The 21,499-nt window shown below is 44.1% G+C and overlaps 1 protein-coding gene across 2 annotated transcripts in view; it reads left to right on the top strand.

Moving 5' to 3' along the window:
- The window catches only part of Pdcd6ip (programmed cell death 6 interacting protein), a 55,777-nt gene that overhangs the window by 14,351 nt on the left and 19,927 nt on the right, over window positions 1–21,499 (top strand). Inside the window, exons 4-12 of one of the 2 annotated variants that reach the window (NM_001029910.3) lie at window positions 705–832; window positions 2,541–2,694; window positions 4,519–4,619; window positions 6,854–6,970; window positions 12,660–12,882; window positions 14,313–14,436; window positions 16,199–16,376; window positions 19,316–19,427; window positions 20,422–20,591. In NM_001029910.3, coding sequence (NP_001025081.2) covers window positions 705–832; window positions 2,541–2,694; window positions 4,519–4,619; window positions 6,854–6,970; window positions 12,660–12,882; window positions 14,313–14,436; window positions 16,199–16,376; window positions 19,316–19,427; window positions 20,422–20,591 — 1,307 coding nt within the window. Of the gene's footprint in view, window positions 1–704; window positions 833–2,540; window positions 2,695–4,518; window positions 4,620–6,838; window positions 6,971–12,659; window positions 12,883–14,312; window positions 14,437–16,198; window positions 16,377–19,315; window positions 19,428–20,421; window positions 20,592–21,499 lie in introns of both variants that reach the window. The other variant, XM_087563442.1, reaches the window with a different exon arrangement.

The following is a 21,499-nucleotide window of genomic DNA, read 5'->3' as shown; positions in this document are numbered from 1 at the left end:
GACTCTGTGCAGTTCTTTTTGGCATATACCCAGGAAGGGGATTTCTGAGTCGCATGCAATCTATTTTTAATGTTTTGAGGCCCCACACACTGTTTGCGTAGCACCTGCAGCATTTCCAGCAAAGGCTGCTGCTCATTTCTGTCGTCATCAACACTTGTTCTTTTCATCTTTAAATTAAATCGCTCTATTGAAGCTGTGGGTTGTGTAGAGTTTTCATCAGAAAGGGGGGAGTTGGGAAGGCCATCCAGGAAGCACTGGCATTGACCCAGGATTATATGGAGGAAGGGGCTTGTTTAAAGTGTGTGAGTATGTGCATGCGTGTATGTGCACGCACAAACACGTGTGTGTGTGTATGTGTGTGTGTGTGTGTGTGTGTGTATGGGGTGGGGATAAAAATTTGAAAGGTTATGGAAAAATGAAAATGATTTATTTGAATTTAAGAAATAACATAAAAATAAGTTTTAAATTTTGAACTTGGCAATTGTAAAAATATGGGGACAAACTGTAGGAGAAAAATAATAATTTATCCATCCTTTGAGTTTTTGATGACAGATATAATGTGGGGATATGCAGTCAGCCTGCAGTAGGAGAGCAGGCAGGTCTTGGGAGAGTCTGTGGGATAGAGGCCATGCTATTACTCATTTAAACATAGTTTTCTTTAGAAAAAAATAATGATACACTTTTCCTTTTCACTTTTTTTCCAGCTCTTGCAAGCTTAGGATATGAAAAGAGCTGTGTGTTGTTCAACTGTGCTGCCTTAGCTAGCCAGATCGCAGCAGAGCAGAACCTGGATAATGATGAAGGACTGAAAACCGCTGCTAAGCAGTACCAGGTATGCAGAAAAGCAGTTTCTACACAGGGAGAACTGGGTTCAAGCAGTGACTGGCACTTAGGTGCTAGTTCTGCTTCTTCGTGACTGATGCGTCCGGAAAATGTGCTCTAAGCAACCGACCCTTGCTGTTGAAGAACACGTCAGCACTAACGCAGCTGCTCTCCAGCCCATGTCTGTTTTCCTCCCTGTGCACACCCACCCAGCACCTAGCACAGTGCCTGGCATGTAACAGAGGCTCAGTGAGTGGTGATTGGACAGCAAAGATGAACATGTGGAAAACCTCTTATAAATCGATGACTTCATTCAAGAACGGTTAGATATTTGTGTGTTTACTCAGGGCGAGTGAGGCATATCCAGACTCTTAAGTGGTGTGACAAAACTAAGAACTTTTGGCAAGGAAATAGTTAACTGTAGACTGTGGAGAAATCATGTTTGAATGTGGTCAGTGTGGTCAGGCCTGGAATGTTTTTAAGATGCTATCTTAGGGCCAGTCCTAGGCGAATATGACATGCTGTTTGTGACTTTATTATGCACTCAGTATTTATTTTTTGTTTCAGATAAAAGAACAATAAGTGATAGTTCCTAAAGTTTCATTTTAAAAAGTGTGCGTGCATGCATGCCTGTGCGTGCGTGCGTGCGTGCGGGCGTGTGTGTGTGTGTGTGTGTGTCTGTGTGTGTGTCTGTGTGTCTCTGTGTGTTTGAGCACGTTTATGGAAGTCAGAGTACAACTTGGGGGACTTAGTTTCTCTTTTCACCATACGGGTCCGGTGGCTTGAACCCAGGTTGTCAGGCTTGGTGCAGGCATTTTACATACTGAGCCATCTTGCTGGCCTCATAATAGTTTTGTTAATACCATGAATTTGAGTTTTGTCTGTGTAGCCTAGCAAGCTAACTCTCTTTAAAAATTCCAGAGTGATATTTCCTTTTTCTCAGCTTAATTTGTTTTATAAAAAGTAATTTTAGTAGTAACCCCAACAAAATAAAATTGGGAAGAAAAATATAAAGGGAAACATTCAGTAGAAAGTTCTGAAGGCCAGATAGAATGTCAGCACATTGCTGGCCCTTAGAGTGACATTGGAAAAGTCTCCTAAGCCTGCTATGCTTATTTGAAAGATGACTTGGCATGAAGACAAGAGTATTTCCATACTAAAAACATTTGTGTAGAAGCTGGGGGAATGCCTCAGTCATGAAAGCATTTGCCTTGTAAGCTCAAGGACCTGAGTTTGATCTCACACAACAAATGCTGGGCTTGGTGGTGTATACTTGTAGTCCTGTTCCCTGAGGCTAGCAGGCCAGCCAGCGGTCTAGCCTAATGGATGAGCCCTGTCAGCTCGCTCACACACACACACACACACACACACACACACACACACACACAGAGAGAGAGAGAGAGAGAGAGAGAGAGAGAGAGAGAGAGAGAGAGAGAAAGAGAGAGATTTGAATAGTGTTTTATCTTTCATCTGTGAAGACATGTGCCTAGTAAATTCTTTGATCCTCATTTACATTCACTTACTTTGCTCTCCCAAGTAGTCTTCTTTGAATCTTTGTTAAAATTTTGCAAAGACCCTATCAATGAATTGGGATGTATGGAATGTATGGAAATGTACCTATAGTTACCATCCTTTCAGTTGGTATGTAGATGATGTTTGTGTATGACAGTAGAAAATTAAGTCTCAATGTTAAAGAATCCTTTTTCTTCTTTTTCTAGTTTGCTAGTGGTGCCTTTTTACATATTAAAGACACAGTTTTATCTGCCTTAAGTCGAGAGCCTACTGTGGACATATCTCCAGATACTGTGGGGACCCTCAGTCTTATTATGCTGGCCCAAGCTCAAGAAGTATTTTTCTTAAAAGCCACAAGAGGTAACTCTAATTTCTTCTTTACTGCGTTACATGTGAAAACAAGTGCTAGGCTTTTATACCAAGATAGTGACTGGAACACCCAGCATGTTCTAGGTAGGTAGGATGCTAAGAGGTCGTTGGGTTCTGGAGCTCACTTCAGAGGGAGTTACCTGGAAGAAGATAGAAAGCTTCATGTGGCAGTGGCTGGTGCTCTGCCTGAGGGATGGCTGTGGGATCCCTGCATTATCAGGTTAGTTAAGAATGGTTTCTTTAAGAATTCTGTTCAAGTGTGAATGCAAGTGTCAGTGCTCTGCAGGTGAAAAGAAGGGACCAGACTCCTGGGGCTGGAGTCACAGGCACTGGGAGCAGTGCAGGGAGTTTTTCTCCATGTTTGAGTAGCAGATGCTCTTAATCATGGAGCCTTCAAGGATGGCGTCTTGAAGTAGTCCTGTTTAAACTAGATGTAGATGATAGGGAGCTATTCAGTGTCCTTGGTGAGCAGGAGGATAAGAACAGTCCTTGTAAAGGTGTGCTAGTCAATATGAAAGGTAGAGTAGAGACTGAATGTCTACAAACAGAGAACCTGAAAGTGCACAAGTACAAACACATCTTAGTTTTGTCTTAAAATGGCTGCTTAGTTAGATTTGGTGGCTCATGCCTGTAACCCTACACCTTGGAGGCTGATTGAGGGGAATGCCGTGATACTGAGGTAATGCCACGTCACCTAGTGTGTTCCAGAGTAGCCTGGCCAAGTGTCTGGAACTGTGTCCACAAACAAAACACACAGAAAGTTCCATATGTGGTGATTCATTTGTATAATCATAGCTGTTTGAGGCCATTCTGGACTACAGACTACTTTAAAAACTGAGCAGCTAGCAGTCATGGACCTTAACATGGCTTTACTTGGTAAGGCAGTGTTTTCTGGAGTGTTCACAGAATGTTATAGCTATCACCACTACCGTCTGTTAGGGCACTGTGTCTCCGAGAAGGACTGTTGGGACTCACTCCTTGCCTTGTTCACCAGTGTCCTTGACTTGTTCACGGAATTACTTGTTTACTTACTTGTTTAGAAACAGGTATTTATGGAGCCTTGCTGGCCTGGAACTCGCTATGTAGCCAAAGATAGCTTTGAATTTTTGATTTTCCTGGCTCTGTGCCCAGAGTGCTAGGGTTCTGTAAATTGGCATCATCATCATGTTTTGCTACCTATGGAATATTTTTTGTGCAGAAGACTAAATTTCATCACTATTGATTTCTTAGATGTATAAATTTTACTTTTGTCTTTTTTTCGTTTAAATGCATCTGTATATTGTAGATGATTTCTATCTATGCATCACTAATATGCTTGGTACCATTGGGTCCTAGGCAGTTAGGAGCTGCCATGTAGCTGCTGGAAACAGAAACTAGGTCCTCTGGAGGAGCAGCCAGCCAGTGTCCTTAACTGCTGAGCCATCCTTCCAGTCCCAAATGTAGACTTTTTTTTAAATAATTTGTGTCTATGTCATGGGGTTATGTCATTTATTCATTTATTTTGTTTTATTTGTGTGTGTGTGTGTGTGTGTGTGTGTGTGTGTGAGAGAGAGAGAGAGGGGGGGGGAGAGGGAGAGAGGGGGAGAGGATGAATATGTTGGAAAGGGGAGAGGATGTAGGCACATGTGTGCCATGGTGCTTATGATGTGGAGGCCAAAGGAAACTCTGAGGAGTTGGTGTTCTCCTTCACTGTGAGCTCTGGTGTGGAGTGCTGACTGTCAGAGGTGAGCAGGGCGTCCTTACCTGCTGAGTTTTGTTGCTGGCCCTTGTCTCATTTGTTTTAGTTGTAATGATCAGTTTAACATTTTATTCCAGATAAGATGAAGGATGCCATCATAGCGAAGCTGGCCAATCAGGCTGCCGATTACTTTGGCGATGCTTTCAAACAGTGTCAGTACAAAGATGCCCTCCCCAAGGTCAGTTACCGCCCTCGTGGATGGTCGGCGGTCGGGCATGTGGGGATATTTATGTCTGAGAAACAAGTTGAAGAGTATGTTCTAACAAATGAATGTGGTGTTTCAATGGAAACATTTGAAGAACAGCTTTTAGAATGCTGTTTAAGGTGCATGAGCTGCTCTGTTGGGGGACACCTTTCTATTTGCTCTTTACTGAGCTGCTTTTCCTGAGCTGAAGCTCTTTCTGGAAAACTCTGGCCACCTGTCTCCATCTTATTATCATTCTGGTTGTTGATAGTTTTGGGAGAAGCTTGGAGGTGGAGCATGTTGGTGACTCACATTTTAAATTATTATCCTGTTTTCTTAGGGATGAGCCTTAAAGCACAAAAACAGACATAAAGAAAGGAAAGAAAGCCTAAATGCATCTGTTTCCTTGGTTAGAGTTAGGTTTTCCCAGCAGGGATAGATGGCAGGTTTGGTTGCTAATGAACAGTGAAGGCAGGGCAGCTGTCCTGACCACACACTGCAGGAAGCATTGCTTCACTGTAAGCCTTTCTAGGGAGTGGGGAAGACTGTTCCCAGATGGCCTGTAGGTGACAAAGTGTGTACCCGGATGTGGGCATGAAGGATGTTTCAACTGCTCTTCTTCATAGTTGGGCAAGAACTTGGTTATCTGTGGTATTGGTGGTGTCTGTAGGAGAATCCGTGAGTTGATGTTATTCAGGAATCTTTATAAATTATGAAACCGCAGAAAACATAGGGTACAGTTCAAAGTAGACCTAAGGTGCTGAGCAGTAAGTACGTGAGCAGAGGAGGGCGAATGTCAAGATCTAGGGACTTAAGGCACACCAGGCTTGAGGCTGTTGCTAGGCACTTCCCAGCACTTACGATACATGAGGTGCCCCAGTTTAGAAGTCTGTCCAGGATCCTCCTGTGTTGCTGCCATTACTCAGACCCTCTCACTATGGGTAGTTGCTCAGTGCACTGTCACATCCTGTCGCATCAATAATTCAGTCCTGTTCCAGTCTGACCACGGTCCTGTCATCTCAAAGACTTGGACGCCACTTCTGCAGCCTGCCTGTGTCTCCTGAAACATCTTTACAGAGATGCTCCAGCCTTCTTGGAGTGCCGGCAGTTTTAGTCTGCAATGTCTGAATTTCTCTCTTCACTGAGTCTCCGTGGTATTTTATTATCCAGTTCTTATTGGATGTCCATAAGCAGCAAGTCAGTTCTGGTTCTAACTGGATGTCTGCAAGCAGTGGCTCAGAGTGCTGGGGTTTTTCTTTAGCAGACAGAAAACACGGTAGTAACTTGGTTCTTTTTTTTTTTTTTTTTTTTTTTTTGGTTCTTTTTTTCGGAGCTGGGGACCGAACCCAGGGCCTTGCGCTTCGTAACTTGGTTCTTAATAGAACACTTATATAGTGTATTCATTGGTTTTTAAAAATACCATGTATTTAACGAAAACAGTGAAATTGCAGGATAGGACTCGACATTTTGGAAGAGCCCCTAACAATATCATGACTTTCTTGATTTACGTTTGGATTTAAGTATATCAGATTATAGTGATTTCAAAAATAAATTAGGGCAAAGTTACACTGTATCATCACAGTAATTAGTGTATTTGTATGTTTGGGATATATTTTTGAGTCTGTAATACTGAAATGTTAATATTCATATGATACTAAGTCATTTTTTTATTGGCTACCATATCTTTATTCTAGTATCCTGGCATGTGAGTTTGTGTGAGAACTTACCTTACTGTCTTTTGTCTTTTAACCATGATGGCACAGTCAGCTCTAGAGCAGTTCATTAGTGTATGTGAGTAACGGTGCTGTAGGGCCTGAAGGCTGGGTAAGGGGCTAAGAAAGCATCTAAAGCTGGGCTTGGGATTCATCCCCACGAACTTCCCAACTTTCTAGTGCATGCCTTTCTTCCTGTAAACAAAATGCTGATTTTCTGACTCCATAGAATGAGCTTTAAAAAACCTGAATTGGCTTCATTTAACAGCTTAAAACAAATAAACAAACAAACAGACAGATAAACCCTAATTTTTTAACTGACAGAAAATTGAATTCACAGATGGCAATTCCTGCAAAACCAGGAGGTCTTCTCTGCTCACACCTAATGACTAACTGTCTAAACCATTACTGGGTGATTGTAATTTCTGTCTCCTTCTCCTTTCTCTTCCTGCATCCTTGTTGTCTGTGATGGTTTGTGTGGTTGGACTTTCCCCTGGTCAGTATTTTTATTTCCAGGAGGTATTCCCTACCCTGGCTGCAAAGCAGTGCATCATGCAGGCTAATGCTGAGTACCACCAGTCCATCCTGGCCAAGCAGCAGAAGAAGTTTGGGGAAGAGATCGCAAGGTTGCAGGTGAGTCTTCTGGCGATAAATGTTTAGGTGACATCCTTCTCCTGATTCTGCTGAGTGAGACCCAGGTTTCCCATATATTGTCTTTATCAGCAGAGGCAAGTGATGGCTTTATCTTTGTATTTTACCCACAAACATGCTTTGTAAAATCTTACGTGTTATCTAAAAATTGCATTTAAATTTTTATCCCGTTTTATTTTTTGTCCATGCTTATTTTAATGTAAAAGTATTCTAAATTAATTACTTGCTTAGCTTGTGTGGTAGGCTGGTAAACTGGAGGTTGTAACCCCACAGTTTTAGAGGGTGTGGGGTTATGCATTCTGGTCTTTTCCCTGTGAGATTCTTTTTTGCTTCTACACTGTGTGTATGGGGCAGGTGCCCTTGCTCTTGCTCTTGCTCGTTTGCTTGCGCTCTCTCGCTCTCGCTCTCGCTCTCGCTCTCGCTCTCGCTCTCGCTCTCGCTCTCTCTCCCCCCCTCCCACTCTGTGTCTGTGTCTGTGTCTGTGTCTGTGTCTGTGTCTGTGTCTGTGTCTGTGTCTGTGTCTGTGTCTGTGTCTGTGTCTGTGTCTGTGTCTGTGTCTGTGTCTGTGTCTGTGTCTGTGTCTGTGTCTGTGTCTGTGTCTATAAGCCAGAGGTCCATGTCAGGTGTCTTCTTCAGTTAAATTTTACCAAAAGGTGAAAAGAGAAGCACACAGCAAAGCCCTAAATAGGTAATATGCAGGACTGATGTCTTTCTGTCGTCTTCAGGGTAGCTGCTGTTAGGGACAGTAGCTGACTGATGGTTGCACTGACTGTGGATTGGACAAGTGTCAGCTTGCGTCCCAGCTGCCTTCACTAGAGTCGCTTTCCTCCTTTTCCTATGAGGGTATCTGCCATGTTCTTTGAGCTCTCGAGCTATGTATTGGGCAGGTTCTATCTGCCAGCCTGAGATTACCTAGTTCCCCAGCCCTCTGGTGTCTGACTGTCGACAGTGTGGCAAGTGAGCCCCGCTGAGCTCTGTACTGGGGTAGTGTGGTCAGGTTCAAACCCACTGAATGTTAAGTACTTTGGTAGGGGCATGTGGCCATGGATGGCAAAAGTTTGCTGGAGCATCAGAGTTTAGCTGCTAGGTCAGTGTCCTTGTGGGCAGGTACATGGCTCCAGAGAGTGATCACATGTGACCTCAGACCCAGGGCCATTCTCAGATGCTGAGTCAGCGTCCACCTCCCAGTACACTTCTGCCTGCAGGCTTGGACATAGCCTAGTGGTCTGGTTCTTTGGGATTACCTCTGAGGGTTGTGTCTCACTCTGTGGCAGCTTGACTTTAGGCTCTAACCTGTTGCTTCTTGTTCTCAGGCCTCCAGGGTAGCTCAGCTCTATAGTAGAGTTCTACTCAAGGTGGCCGCCAGCCATCATGGGTGTTGTCAAATGAAAAACTGGAGCTCCTCCCTCTACTGCTGACCTGTTCTGCTTGGGAGAGCTACTTTGTCACCAGATCCTGTGTCTGCATTTGAGACATTTGACAAGTGTGGGCTCCTTCTGAGGCAGGATTGGCAGTCTCTTTCACCAGGGTCCAGTCTGTCCCTGAGACCCCAGGACAGGAGTGGCATACTGTCTGACTTTTCTTGCTGCCCTTGAGTCCATTGGTCAGTTTCTGATACATTTCTTCTTTCTCTCTTTGGAAGAGCCTGTCTGTTTTTGACTTTTTAGAACACAGCAGCACTTTCTTTTTTTTTTTTTTTTTTTTTTTTGGTTCTTTTTTTCGGAGCTGGGGACCTAACCCAGGGCCTTGCGCTTCCTAGGTAAGCGCTCTACCACTGAGCTAAATCCCCAGCCCCACAGCAGCACTTTCTAACTGCCTTGCCTAGAAGCTTTGTCTATGTGTTTTGCTACTATGGTTGCACACTTAAAATTTTAGTTCTTCCCTCCTTCCCTCCCTCCCTTCCTCCTTTCTTCTCTCAGTCCTTCTCTCCCCATCCCCTCTCTTTTTTTGAGGCAGTTTTTCTCTGCATAGCCCTGGCCATTCTGGAAAACTCCTTTTAGATCAGGCTGGTCTTGAACTCAAGAGATCTGCTTGCCTCGTCCTCCTGAGTGCTGGGATTAAAGGCATACACCACCACTGCTTGGCTTAATTTAGTTTCTTTAGCATGGAATTTTCAATATTTTTGGGCAGTACTTCCTTAGTAAATTTGGAAAGTTATAATACACATTTGTTGTTATTTATTTATTTTGAGACATAGTCTTACATAAGGTTTACTTCACACTCACTATGTAGTTGAGGATGACTGTGAACTCCTGATTGGCCACTTTCTACCTCCCAAGTGCTAGGGCTAAGGTATTCCTCCTCTTCCCTTCCTGCTTAAACAGGGCTTGATTCGTGTTTCCTTATGAATGGATGGTTCAGAGTTGTCTCTGTGAGATACTTTTTATTTACATGTGTTGGAATATGACTGGCTTTCCTGGGTGGCCTTTGGTGGCTCTAGCACAGGCTCCTCTGCTTGATGGTGTGGGAAGGAATTGTCCTCTACACCCGTGCTTCCCATTCGAGTCTGTGCTGTGTTCTCCTGGTGTGTGCTCCTCTGCCTTCTCCCGCTTCAGTCCTTCTCTTCACCTCTGTCATCTGCTAACTCTACCTTCAGGACTGGGTAGGCTGACCCTTGCTCAGTGCACGAGGCCTTCAGTATCCCATCTTTTTTATGGATTCCTGTTAGGTTAATCAGTTGGTGTTGCTTTTGTCTGGGCTGCTTGTGTCTTACGGTGCCATCCATCCATTGTTTCTGACTTGCTCTAAGCAGTTCCCACTAAGGACGATGCTCTGTGCTCCATTCTCCATGTTTTCGGGATGCCTCGAATTAAGGTTCTGTTTGAGGAGCTGTTCAGTGAATTTGCAAATCAAATTTGATTTGCATGTAAATTTGTATTTTTCCTAGGCTATACCTCAGATCTTTGTATGTCAGTCCTCCTTTCTCTGTAGTTTCATATTGATCTTAGATGCTTTAAAGTGTAGCCTACATTTTGTGTTATTAAGAGTAGATCTGTTTCCTCTGTTGCTTCACATTTGGGGTCGTGCGCTTGTACTTGCTGTATGTATTTGTGTCAAGCACTACTTACGGGATATCAGTTTAGTAACTCTGAATGCGTCACCTATAACTGAGTTCTTTTTTTATACATGTGATTACCTGCTTGTCCAATTGCTTGCTGTGTCTGGGACCATGGTGATACTGGTGGCTTTCACTTTTCTGCTTCTAGGAATGTTACATGTTTATATTAAGCATAGTACCAACTTAGGGGGGTGAAGATTTTTTTTTTTTTTTTTGGTTCTTTTTTTCGGAGCTGGGGACTGAACCCAGGGCCTTGTGCTTGCTAGGCAAGTGCTCTACCACTGAGCTAAATCCCCAACCCCGAAAGGGCATCATCAGATCTTATTACAGATGGTTGCTGGATTTGAACTCAGGACCTTTGGAAGAACGAAGATTTTTATTATGTTTAAAGAACCGTGTGTCTGTTTCTGTTCTACTAAGATAACAAAAGGAAAGGGAACACCCAGCCAGGGTGATGGTACTTGCTGTCGAGCCTGTTGACCTGAGTTTAAGTCCCAGAGTCCATGTGGTAGAGGAAAGGACTGACTCCTGGAAGTTGTCCTTTGACCTTCCGGTGCACCTGTATGCATACACACACAAAAATAAATAAAAAATAAAGCTGCCAGGAGGTGGTGGCACACACACCTTTAATCCTAGACTCAGGTGGCAGAGGCAGGCGGATCTCTGAGTTTAAGGCCAGTCTGGTCTACAGAGCGAGTTTTAGGACAGCCAGGGCTATTCAGAGGAACCCTGTTATTCTCGTTGGGGTGTTACTGCTGTGAACAAACACCATGACCAAGGCATTTCTTATAAGGACAACATTTAATTGGGGCTGGCTCACAGGTTCAGAGGCTCAGTCCATCATCATCAGGATGGGAACATGGTGGTGTCTGGGCAGACATGGGGCTGGAGGATCTGAGAGCTCTACATCTTCATCCAAGGGCAGACAGGAGAAGGCTGGCTTCCAGGAAGTTAGGAGGAGGGTCTCAAAGTCCACCTCCACAGTGACGCACTTCCTCCAATAAGGCCACGCCCACTCTAAGGCCACACCCCTAATAGTGCTACTCCCTGGGCCAGGGACCACCATACTGCCATGAAAAACTAGAGAAAAAGGAGAGAGAGAGAGAGAGAGAGAGAGAGAGAGAGAGAGAGAGAGAGAGAGAGAGAGAGAGAGACAGAGACAGACAGGCAGACAGAGACAGACAGAGACAGAGACATACAGACAGACAAATGAACAAACCATCAGTCAGTTTTCTTGTCCTCCAGTTTTGAATGCTTTACCCATGAGTATTTCCTTTGGTCCTGCAATGAGTCAGTACCTCATGGTGCAGTGTGCAAACCATTTCACCTATGGCCAAGATGCAAGAGAGGGCAAGTAAGGAGCTGATCTCTGCGTCCTTCATGGAGCACTTCAGTGTCTGGACACCTTCTATGAAGCTGCCCTTCTTATGTTGGCCTCCCATGCTGAGGCCCAAGCCTTTGACTTCCTGAGATATTTGTCCCAATGATGAAAATGTGGTGCTTTATCTAAAGCCTTGACATTTTTAAATTTAAATTAGAATATTTCAGAGAATTATGTAAGCAAATAGTCTAGTATTAAACCACCATTTTATGTAGGGTAGTTTTGGTGTTTTAGGCTTGCTGTATCTCAGCATGGATCAAGTTTACACAGTTCTCTATGAGCCGAAAGGTCTGGTAAATTACACTGATTGTGCTTTTCAAGTCTTTTATCTTTTTTTTTTTTTTTTTTTTTTTTTAAAGATTTATTTTATTTATTATATATAAGTACACTGTAGCTGTCTTCAGATACACCAGAAGAGGGCATCGGGTCTCTTTACAGATGGTTGTGAGCCACCATGTGGTTGCTGGGAATTGAACTCATGACCTCTGGAAGAACAGTCGGGTGTTCTTAACCACTGAGCCATCTCTCCAGCCCCCCTTTTTTTTTTTTTTTTTTTTTTTTTTTAAACTTAGTCCCAGTATGGACCTAAACATTCAGCCAGGAATGTTAAAAATCTTTGACATGGACTGAGTTACCAGTAACTTATGATTTTTTACATGGCTAGTGTTTTATATGCAGAATTAAGAAGTTTTGTAGCTTATGATGGCAGGTGTTAAAACAAGTACTTGTTTCATCCCTGACAATTCTTTTATCAGAATTGTCAGTGTGGAGGGGCTGCATCTCTGATTGCTTACTCTGTTTTTGTTTTCTTCCGGAGCTGAGGACCGAACCCAGGGCCTTGGGCTTGCTAAGCAAGTGCTCTACCACTGAGCTAAATCCCCAACCCCTTGATTGCTTACTCTGTAGTTTGAAGACCTTTGTCTTAGGGCCCCATAAAGGTGTTCAGTACTTCTTAATTATCCTTAACGGTTGTACAGCTTGTGGGAATTACTTAATATCCAGCCTTCATTAGTGTCAGTTTATGTGGATTGGCCTACCTTTCCTTTCCTGCCTTGGCAGCTCATTTGTGGATTTACAGGGGCGTTTGCCCCTCTCTAGTCTTAGGTACTTACTTTGTCATGGAATTTCCAGGTTGTCCTGTCAAGCACAGCACTGGAAATCCTGGGAGCTTAAAAAAGCTTGGTAGAGAAGCCTTCACCTGTAAACAGCCTCTCTCTAATGCTTACTTTCAGCATGCAGCAGAACTGATTAAGAATGTGGCCTCTCGCTATGATGAATATGTCAATGTGAAGGATTTTTCTGACAAAATCAACCGTGCCCTGGCTGCAGCAAAGAAGGATAATGATTTTATTTATCATGACCGTGTTCCGGACCTTAAGGATCTGGATCCTATTGGCAAAGCCACGCTTGTGAAACCCACTCCAGTTAATGTACCCATCAGCCAGAAGTTCACGGGTATGCTGTTTTCCACATACACTGTAGTGCATTTGTGTTTTCTCCAGGTCTTTCCTTCCCTCCTCTCTCCTTTCTCTTTCTTTTCTTTGCACTCATAGACCCTAAAAGTTACTTATTTTCCATTTTTTTTGAGTTGGGCTTTCTCTGTAGCCCTGGCTGTCCTGGGATTCACTCTCCAGACCAGGCTGGCCTTAAACTCTGCCTGCCCCTGCTCCCCAAGTGCTGAGGTAAAGTGTGCACCACCACCGCTTGGCTTTATCTTCCCTTTTCCATGAAGAAAATGATGCTTTGGTGCGTCCTTCTTTTTTGTCTAGGTTGACCTGTGTGATTCATGTAAAGTCTTACATTCTCTTTCTAACAATTAGAGCATAACATTCATTTATGTTGTTTAAAAGAAATGTGGGAATAGACATGGTGCTGTGTACCTGAAGTCCCAGCACCTGGGAGGCTGAGGCCGGGGGCTGAGTTTGAGGCCTTGCTTGGCTGTAGGATGAGTGAGACAGGCAAACAAGCTACCAGCTACTGGACAGGAAAGTGTAGGAAAGTTAAAGGTGGTGTCTTCTGTGAGGTTTCTAAGGGGACAGTACGCGGTGAAGCATCTGTCACGTACAAACCATGTGGGATGTTTGAGACAGTTTTGGTAGGAGTAGGACTGGAGACAAGCCAGGCCATTCTGCTGAGGAGCATTTGTTATATCTGAAATACCGTCACTGTAATAAACACATGCTTGTTTATTCACTTCTCACCTGAGATCGAGGTTGCATGTCGTCCAGCCTAGCCTGCCTTCAGCTCACTGTAACCTAGGCTGTTGGCGTGGAACTCCCAGTTCTCCAGCTTTAGCCTCCTCGGGGTTGAGATTACAGGCATGAGCCCCCATACTTGGATCAATAATTTTTAAACCAGTATCTTTCTAGGGTAGGATTTGCATTAGATCAATGTTCTTCTAGCCATCTTTTGATAGTGTGAATATGTGTAGTGTATTCCTGGGCAGTGGCTGTTGAACTTATTTGTATTTAGTAGACAGAAAGCGTGCACCACGCGCATTGATTGCTAAGCATCCTAAGATGAGTGTTTGTCTCTCACGTCAGCCGTGTGGCACGGGAACTATGACTGATTTCCGTGCCACTGATGAGGATGCTGAGGCCCAGAGGGGGCTCTTCCCCAAGGCTGCAGGGCTGGGAGATGATGAACTGTGACCACAGTCTGCCTGTCTAATGGCAAGTGGGCAGTGCCACCAGATCCCTCATATGAGGACTTAAAACCTTAAGGGAAACAAAGGTTCAAAAGGAAGCGGTCACGGCTTCTGCCCACAGCGTGGTCTAGACGTCTTTCCATGGCTGCTGTTCAGTGTGGTCTTACTCAGAAAGTGAGTGGTCATTCTGTAGTTTGGGTCGGTTCTGTATCATTTACTTGGATCTTTCTTGTTTTAGATTTGTTTGAGAAGATGGTGCCTGTGTCTGTGCAGCAGTCCCTGGCTGTGTTTAGTCAGAGGAAAGCTGACTTGGTTAACAGATCAATCGCTCAGATGAGAGAAGCTACAACTTTGGCAAATGGGTAGGTGAACCTGGCTTTCAGAACTACTTAAAGGTTCTCAGGATTGTGTTTTGAATAATTTATGAACTGTTTTTTTTTTTTGTTTGTTTGTTTGTTTTTTTTTTTTTTGTTTTTTGGTTCTTTTTTTCGGAGCTGGGGACCGAACCCAGGGCCTTGCGCTTCCTAGGTAAGCGCTCTATCACTGAGCTAAATCCCCAGCCCCTATGAACTTTTTTAGTTGTTAGTTTTTTCTTTTTAGTTTTATGAGCTTGGAAATGAATCATGCGCGCGCACACACACACACACACACACACACACACACACACACACACACACACACACACAGTCACTCTTTCCTCTCTTGTAGTCATTTTATTAAAAAGCTTAGGTAATCTAGAGTTGGAAGGAATGGAATTACAGAAAAAAAAGTGAGAATATTTCACTCCTGTTTTGTATTTCAAGAGATTGATTGAGGCAAAAATGGGTGGAGATGAGCCCTTTAGGAGGCATGGTCCGGGCTGGTGAGACGGCTTAGCAGGTAAAGGTACAGGCTGCCAAGCCTTCCGCCTGCTCCTGGGACCATATACTGTGGCCGAGACTGTCCGCGTGCATACCCAACAAAATAAATGCATGTAATAAAAACTCGTGGAACTGGACTGTAACCCAATTTTTATATTGGATTAAGAAAACATTCCATGGGTTAAAAAATTAGGTATAATTTTCATATAATGAAATGTACTCATTTAAAATGTAGTTTATTCAGTGTGCTGAGTGCATGTGTAACTACTACAGAAAGAACATGACCTAAGTCAGTCCTCACGCTTCCCCCTCAGTGCCTCCGTCCTTAGTTCATGGCTACTCTCACATGCCTGTGTGCTCTGCAGTTTGTCATATATGTAACACTGTAGTGTGTATATCATGTCGTTCTTGTTTGCCACATTATGCACCACCTGGGCCACTAGAGCGCATGCAGCTGTCGCTGTGTGCAGCAGTCATTCTGTCCATTGCTGCCACATAGTACCTACAGGGTGCATCCCGGGGAGGAAGTCTTCGTTTTGGCTCATGGCTTGAGAGGATGTGGTAGGGCAGGTTTGAGGGTGGGAGCAGTTGGCCATGGTAGCAGGAACATGGGGTGACTGGTTATGGCGTGCTCACGAGGTGGAGTTGGGCCATGACTTCTGTAGCCTGTCCTCCACTGATCCACTGCCTTCACGTGGGCCTCACCTGGAAAGGGCCCCGCACTCCAAAGCACCTCCAGCTGGGATCAAGTGCTGAGGACAAGACCCAGGGAGGACTCAGCCCATAATACTCAGTATTTTATCATGTGACAGAATACTGTGGAAACTACCCGAGGGGGTGTCTTGGTTTCTGTTCTGTTGTTTTGATAAAGTACCTAGACAACAAAAGCAATATAAAGGGTTTATTTTGCTTCAGAACTACAGAGGGACAAGGGTGGGTAAGAGTATGGAGGGTCCCCGGGACTGATACCAGCTTTTATATGCTAGGTGCACTCCTACCACTGGGCTTCTTTCTACCACCCTTAGTCATTTATTGCCTTTTCAAAATTTAGGTTTTCCTGACATAGATCAGTGGGTGCAGGCATTGATCACTTGAGTTTGATCCCTCTGGCTATCTTGGAAATCACTCTGTAGACCAGCCTGGCCTTGAATTCAGAGATCACCTGCCTCCCAAGTGCTGGGATTAAAGATATGTGCCTAAAGTGACTGCTATTTTAAAGGCAGTGTAGACTTGCACATGACACAACTTGTTTCCTATTTTGCAGAGTACTGGCTTCCCTTAACCTTCCAGCAGCAATTGAAGATGTGTCTGGAGACACTGTACCTCAGTCTATACTTACCAAGTCCACAGCTGTAGTCGAGCAGGGAGGCATCCAGACTGTCGACCAGCTGATAAAAGAGCTGCCTGAGCTGCTACAAAGAAATAGGGAAATATTAGAGGAGGTACGTTTGGAAAGACACCTTCTCAAGTAGAAACTGTTCTCATGGCGTCCACTAGGGCTCATGGGTTTCCGGGGCGGGGAGCGCTCCGTGCCTGTAGGATTAGGACTCATGGGTTCCAGAGGGGAGCACTCTGTGCCTGTAGGATTCAGACTCATGGGTTTCTGGGGGGGAGCACTCTGCCTGGTTGAGTCACTGTGCCTTATTTGCCTTTTAGCTTCAGGAAGAATTCCACTGAGGAACAGTGAGCCATTCTTACGGGAAAATACATGCGTATTAGCTTAATTAATCATACGGCCATTGATTGGTGCATACTGGTGGGAATCAAACAAACTGTTTAGGCTTAACACTTCATAATTAGTCATCTCTTTTGTGTATAAACATTAGGCTCTGTATTAGATATCAGGTTTTGTTTTTGTTCATGGTTTTTTTGTTTTTGTTCATGGTTTTTTGTTTTTTTTTTTGTTTTTTTTTTCGGAGCTGGGGACCGAACCCAGGGCCTTGCGCTTGCTAGGCAAGTGCTCTACCACTGAGCTAAATCCCCAACCCCCTGTTCATGGTTTTGATTCTGCTATCCAGGCTGGCCTATGTAGCCAAGGATGACTTTGAACTTCTGATCCTCCTGCTTGCACCTCCTGAGCTCTGTGATTACAAGTGTGTACCCTCACACCCAGCTTATGCAGCGCTGGGGACTGAACACAGTGCTAGGCAAGCACTTTACCAACTGTGCTGCAGCCCCAGACCTGGACTTCAGGTTTCTTAGTAAATGTGGAATCACACTTTTCCTGAGTTAAGATTTTAAACTAAGAAGTGAGACTACTGTAGGTTTTACACATGCACTCATTCATGTGCACTCGCACCCTGTCCTTGTATCCCATGGCCCATGTTGTGTTTAATGTTGAATGAGGTTTGACCTGAATTCATGTTCCCTGTGTCCTTCTTTGAGCTCTGGGTTTAAAGCGAATTTTTCTAGGTAGGGTTTATGGCGTTTTGTTTTGTTTTGTTTTTTAGCTATTAGAAAGGTATTAAACACCCGACAACTCTTACACTCAGTGTTTTCTTTTTGTGGGTATTTTTCTTTCTTTCTAGTTTAAAATAATCTCATGAAATTTTGGCAGGCCTAGGAGTAGTTGGGGATGATGACCTTGAGCCTGATACCCCTCCCCCGACTCCTGCCAAGGGCTAGAAGGACAGATGTCCATCACTGACCCTGGTTTATGACATCGAACAGGCCTTTGTGCAAGCTAGGCTAACATCTTCCAGCTGAGCTACTTTTTTATTTTAGTTTTAGAATTTAAAAACTGTATTCTTTGCCTGTTTCATACATGTATGTCATGTTTTCAACCCCAGCTCCAGTGCCCCTCCAACCTCTCAGACCACTCCCATACTTACCCTTCCTACCTTCACGTTCTCTTGCTCTCCCCATCCTCCAGTAAGTCCAGTTAGTGCTGCTAGCATGCACATGGATGCTATCCGTGTAGACAGCCCATAAGAGCCCACACCACAGAAGGAAAACACTGCCGCCCCCCCCCCCCCCCAGCAGCCACCAGCTGCTGGTTAGGGTGGAGCCTGGCGAGCTCCTGTCTTGGTCACTGTTGTCTCGCTGTGAAGAAATGCCTTGACTAAGGCAGAGAAAGCATTTGGTTGGGGGCTGCTTACAGTTCTTGAGGGTCCGCTCGTTATCGACTTGGTGGGGAGCTTGGTAGCACTTGTAGTGCTAGAGCAGCAGCCGAGAGAGCTATCCTGATCCATAGAGAGCCAACTGAGGTCTGTGTGGGCTTTTCACACCTCAGACCCTTGTGACACACTCCTCCAACAAGGCCACACTTCTGAGTCCTCAAATAGTGCCACTCTTTGATGACTGAGCATTCAGATATGTAAGCCTTAAGGGGCCATCCTTGTTCAAACGACCCTAGCCCCTCTCCTCTCCATGTGGGAATGTTGACTTTGAACTTCTAATCCTCCTGCTTCCATTTCCTGAGTGCTGAAGTTACTGGCGCTTGACACTATACTTGATTGCTGTCCTGTGGGGTTGTTGTTGTTGTTGTTGTTATTGTTATTGTTGTTGTTGTTTTGAGACAGGGTTTCTCTGAGTAGTCCTTTTCTGGAACTCACTCTGTAGACCAGGCTGGCCTAGAACTCAGAGATCCGCCTGCTTCTGCCTCCCAAGTGCTGGGATTAAAGGCTTATGACGCCACCACCATGCTTACTATACCTATTTTTTATGTGGTGCTAGAGACTGAAGCGATGGCTGTGTGCGCTCAGCAGGCACTGTATCCATCGAGATACAGTTTTCTCTCACCGAGAAAGAGAATAGCTACCCTTAACCCTGACTCTGACACACACACACACACACACACACACACACACACACACACACACACACACACACACACACACACACCCCATCTAGTACTTTGCACCTGTTAGGCAAGCTCTCCACTACTACTGAGCTACCTCCCCAGATCAAGTTTCTGTCATGTTGTGACTCAGATTTCTGCAACAGAAATGTACCATTTTGTGTACTAAGCTGATGTGGTAGCTCACAACTATAATGTCAGCACTTAGAAGGCAGGAAGATAACAGATCTGAGGCTAATAAGGGTTGTATTCTGAGACCATTTCCAACAGAACAAAATCTGCACAGCAGTCAGTTAGTGGTATTGAAATACTTCCTCCTCATTAGTTGTCTTCCTTTACTGGATATGATCATTAAAAACAATAGCAGGCCTGGTGGCTTATACCTATAATTCCAACTCAGGGAAATGAGTTTGAGGCCAGCCTGCTCTACATAGCCAGTTCTGGACTAGCCAGGTCTATGTAAGAGACACTCATAAAACCAAACCATATGAACAACCCTCTCAGACCTTATAAACAACAACAAAAATGTTTGAAGTTTCTTTTTTTAAAATGATAACAATGATTTTTGTTTACTTTCCTAAGTCACTAAGATTGTTGGATGAAGAAGAAGCAACTGATAATGACTTAAGAGCAAAATTCAAGGACCGGTGGCAAAGGACTCCATCCAATGACCTGTACAAGCCTTTACGAGCAGGTAACCATGGCACAAATGAGCTGCGTGAGAGGAAGTTCCCCTTTATCCAAATAGTTTTTAAAGTTAGACTCAGTTGTAAACTCATCTTTTTACTTGTGTGTGAATAAGGAAAACCCAGGCACTTATCCTTAGCAAAGACAAACAGTAGTGAGTAATGACGCTCACGTAGGTTCACTGACAGGCGCAGTTAAGCTAATCACAGAAATCTCGGGCTTCTCCAAGCACCATTTTAAAGACATGTGTGAAGTGATATTTATGATCTGGTAATTCCCTTTTGACTTAGTAGTGAATTCTAGGTGATTAAAAAAATGAGCCTTAACAGCTACTTTGAAATAAATTATGCTTTTTAAGAATTTGATTATCAGACTGGAGGGATGACTCAACAGTTAAGAGCACTGACTGCTCTTCCAGAGGTCCTGAGTTCAATTCCCAGCAACCACATGGTGACTCACAACCATGTGTAATGAGACCTGATGCCCTCTTCTGGGGTGTCTGAAGACGGTGACATTGTACTTATGTACAATAAATAAATAATCTTTAAAATTTGATTATTAAGATTTGTGCTTACAATAAATGTCTTCATTTTAGCTAGAGATTTATATTTCTGTTAGGTATCTCTGAAAGTGATCCTATTTTTCTTTGAAGTGAGAGCATTCCTTGAGAGAGGAGTACTTTTTCAGTGAGTTTTACCCTATTTTGGCATGAATGATTTTTTTTTTTCTGTATTTATGAGTTCTAGAAAGAAACTGGACAAATGTCTGTTTTCTTTCACTGGGCAAATGTTAACCAAGTGACTACAAATTACTGTACCCTCGCTTCGTAAGTAATTGTGTCTTTTATCCTAAATCACAGCTGCCCAGATGGATAGAAGTTGAGGTCTGTTGTCTAGTGAGTTAGGGCCTACAGAAGGGAAGGAAGAGCAAACTGAGGACCAGAGCTTTAGTAATCTAATCAGCCCTGTCAGCCTGCTGAGTTCTTGAAACTCTTTCTCCAGAGGGAGCCAAGTTCAGAGCCGTTTTAGATAAAGCGGTGCAAGCGGATGGACAGGTGAAGGAGCGCTACCAGTCCCACCGAGACACCATCGCCCTTCTGTGTAAGCCAGAGCCGGAGCTGAATGCCGCCATCCCTTCTGCTAACCCAGCAAAGACCATGCAGGGCAGTGAGGTGAGAAGGGAGAGCTTGAGAAGGCGGGTGGTCCTGTGTTCATGGGACTGTGTTGAAGCTGCTGTGTAGAGACCCGCCGGGGTCTTACTGCCACTCTAACACAGCCGAAGGGGGCTTGAGGTACTGCTTCATGGTAGACCACTGCTTAGCTTGGACCAGGCTTTGGGGTTGAATCCAAGTACCAAACACTCATGTCCACTCACAGGCACATAAACACACATAGAAGTAAATTAGGGTCATTATTCAAAACTAGTGATCTATGCATCGAGTGGTATGGAGTTATTGATTAATCCCTGTTGGGATTTTCATTTGTTGAGTTACTTTTGTGAGCTGGTACTTCATATGCTAACAGTGTTTAATTCGGGTTTTGTAAAAGGGGGGGGGGGGCTTGGAAAGGACAGAAACTTCTTGGGGTGAAGAAGACGGGCCTTCCAACCATAATTTCTTTGTTCTTTATGATTTTTCTTTTGGCTCCCATCATGTTCCACATGGGGCTGGATTGAAGGGGAAAGTGGCAAGGTGTGCATGTTAGTAAATGGGCAGCATCGGGATGACATTGCTAATGATGGTGGAAAGAGAAAACCCCCAGATCCTCTGCCTGGGGAAGTCTTAGAGAGCAGAGAAAACGCAGGCAGAGTGTAGTGGTGGCCGTTGTAAGGTAGGTTGCATTGCACTAGGATAGACGCTCCCCACTCCATAAGAAATAAGTCCAGGCAAGCAAGGAACACAGTGTATTGAAAGGTCCATTTCTAGACACAGTAGATTTCTAGAGTTGTTAATAGTGTTCTTTATTTCTCTTTGTATAGAATAATTTTATATATTCTAGCAAGACTTACTGTGTGATATAATATGTTAAGTGCTTCATAAAATTAGCAAACGAATCTAGCCTTTATTTATTTCAACTTGTT

This window comes from Rattus norvegicus, chromosome 8 (genome assembly GCF_021556685.1).
Source record: "Rattus norvegicus strain SHRSP/BbbUtx chromosome 8, alternate assembly SHRSP_T2T, whole genome shotgun sequence".
In the NCBI taxonomy this organism is placed as follows: domain Eukaryota; kingdom Metazoa; phylum Chordata; class Mammalia; order Rodentia; family Muridae; genus Rattus; species Rattus norvegicus.
Note: the sequence above shows the minus strand (reverse complement) of the source record. Positions and strands in the feature narration are given on the sequence as shown.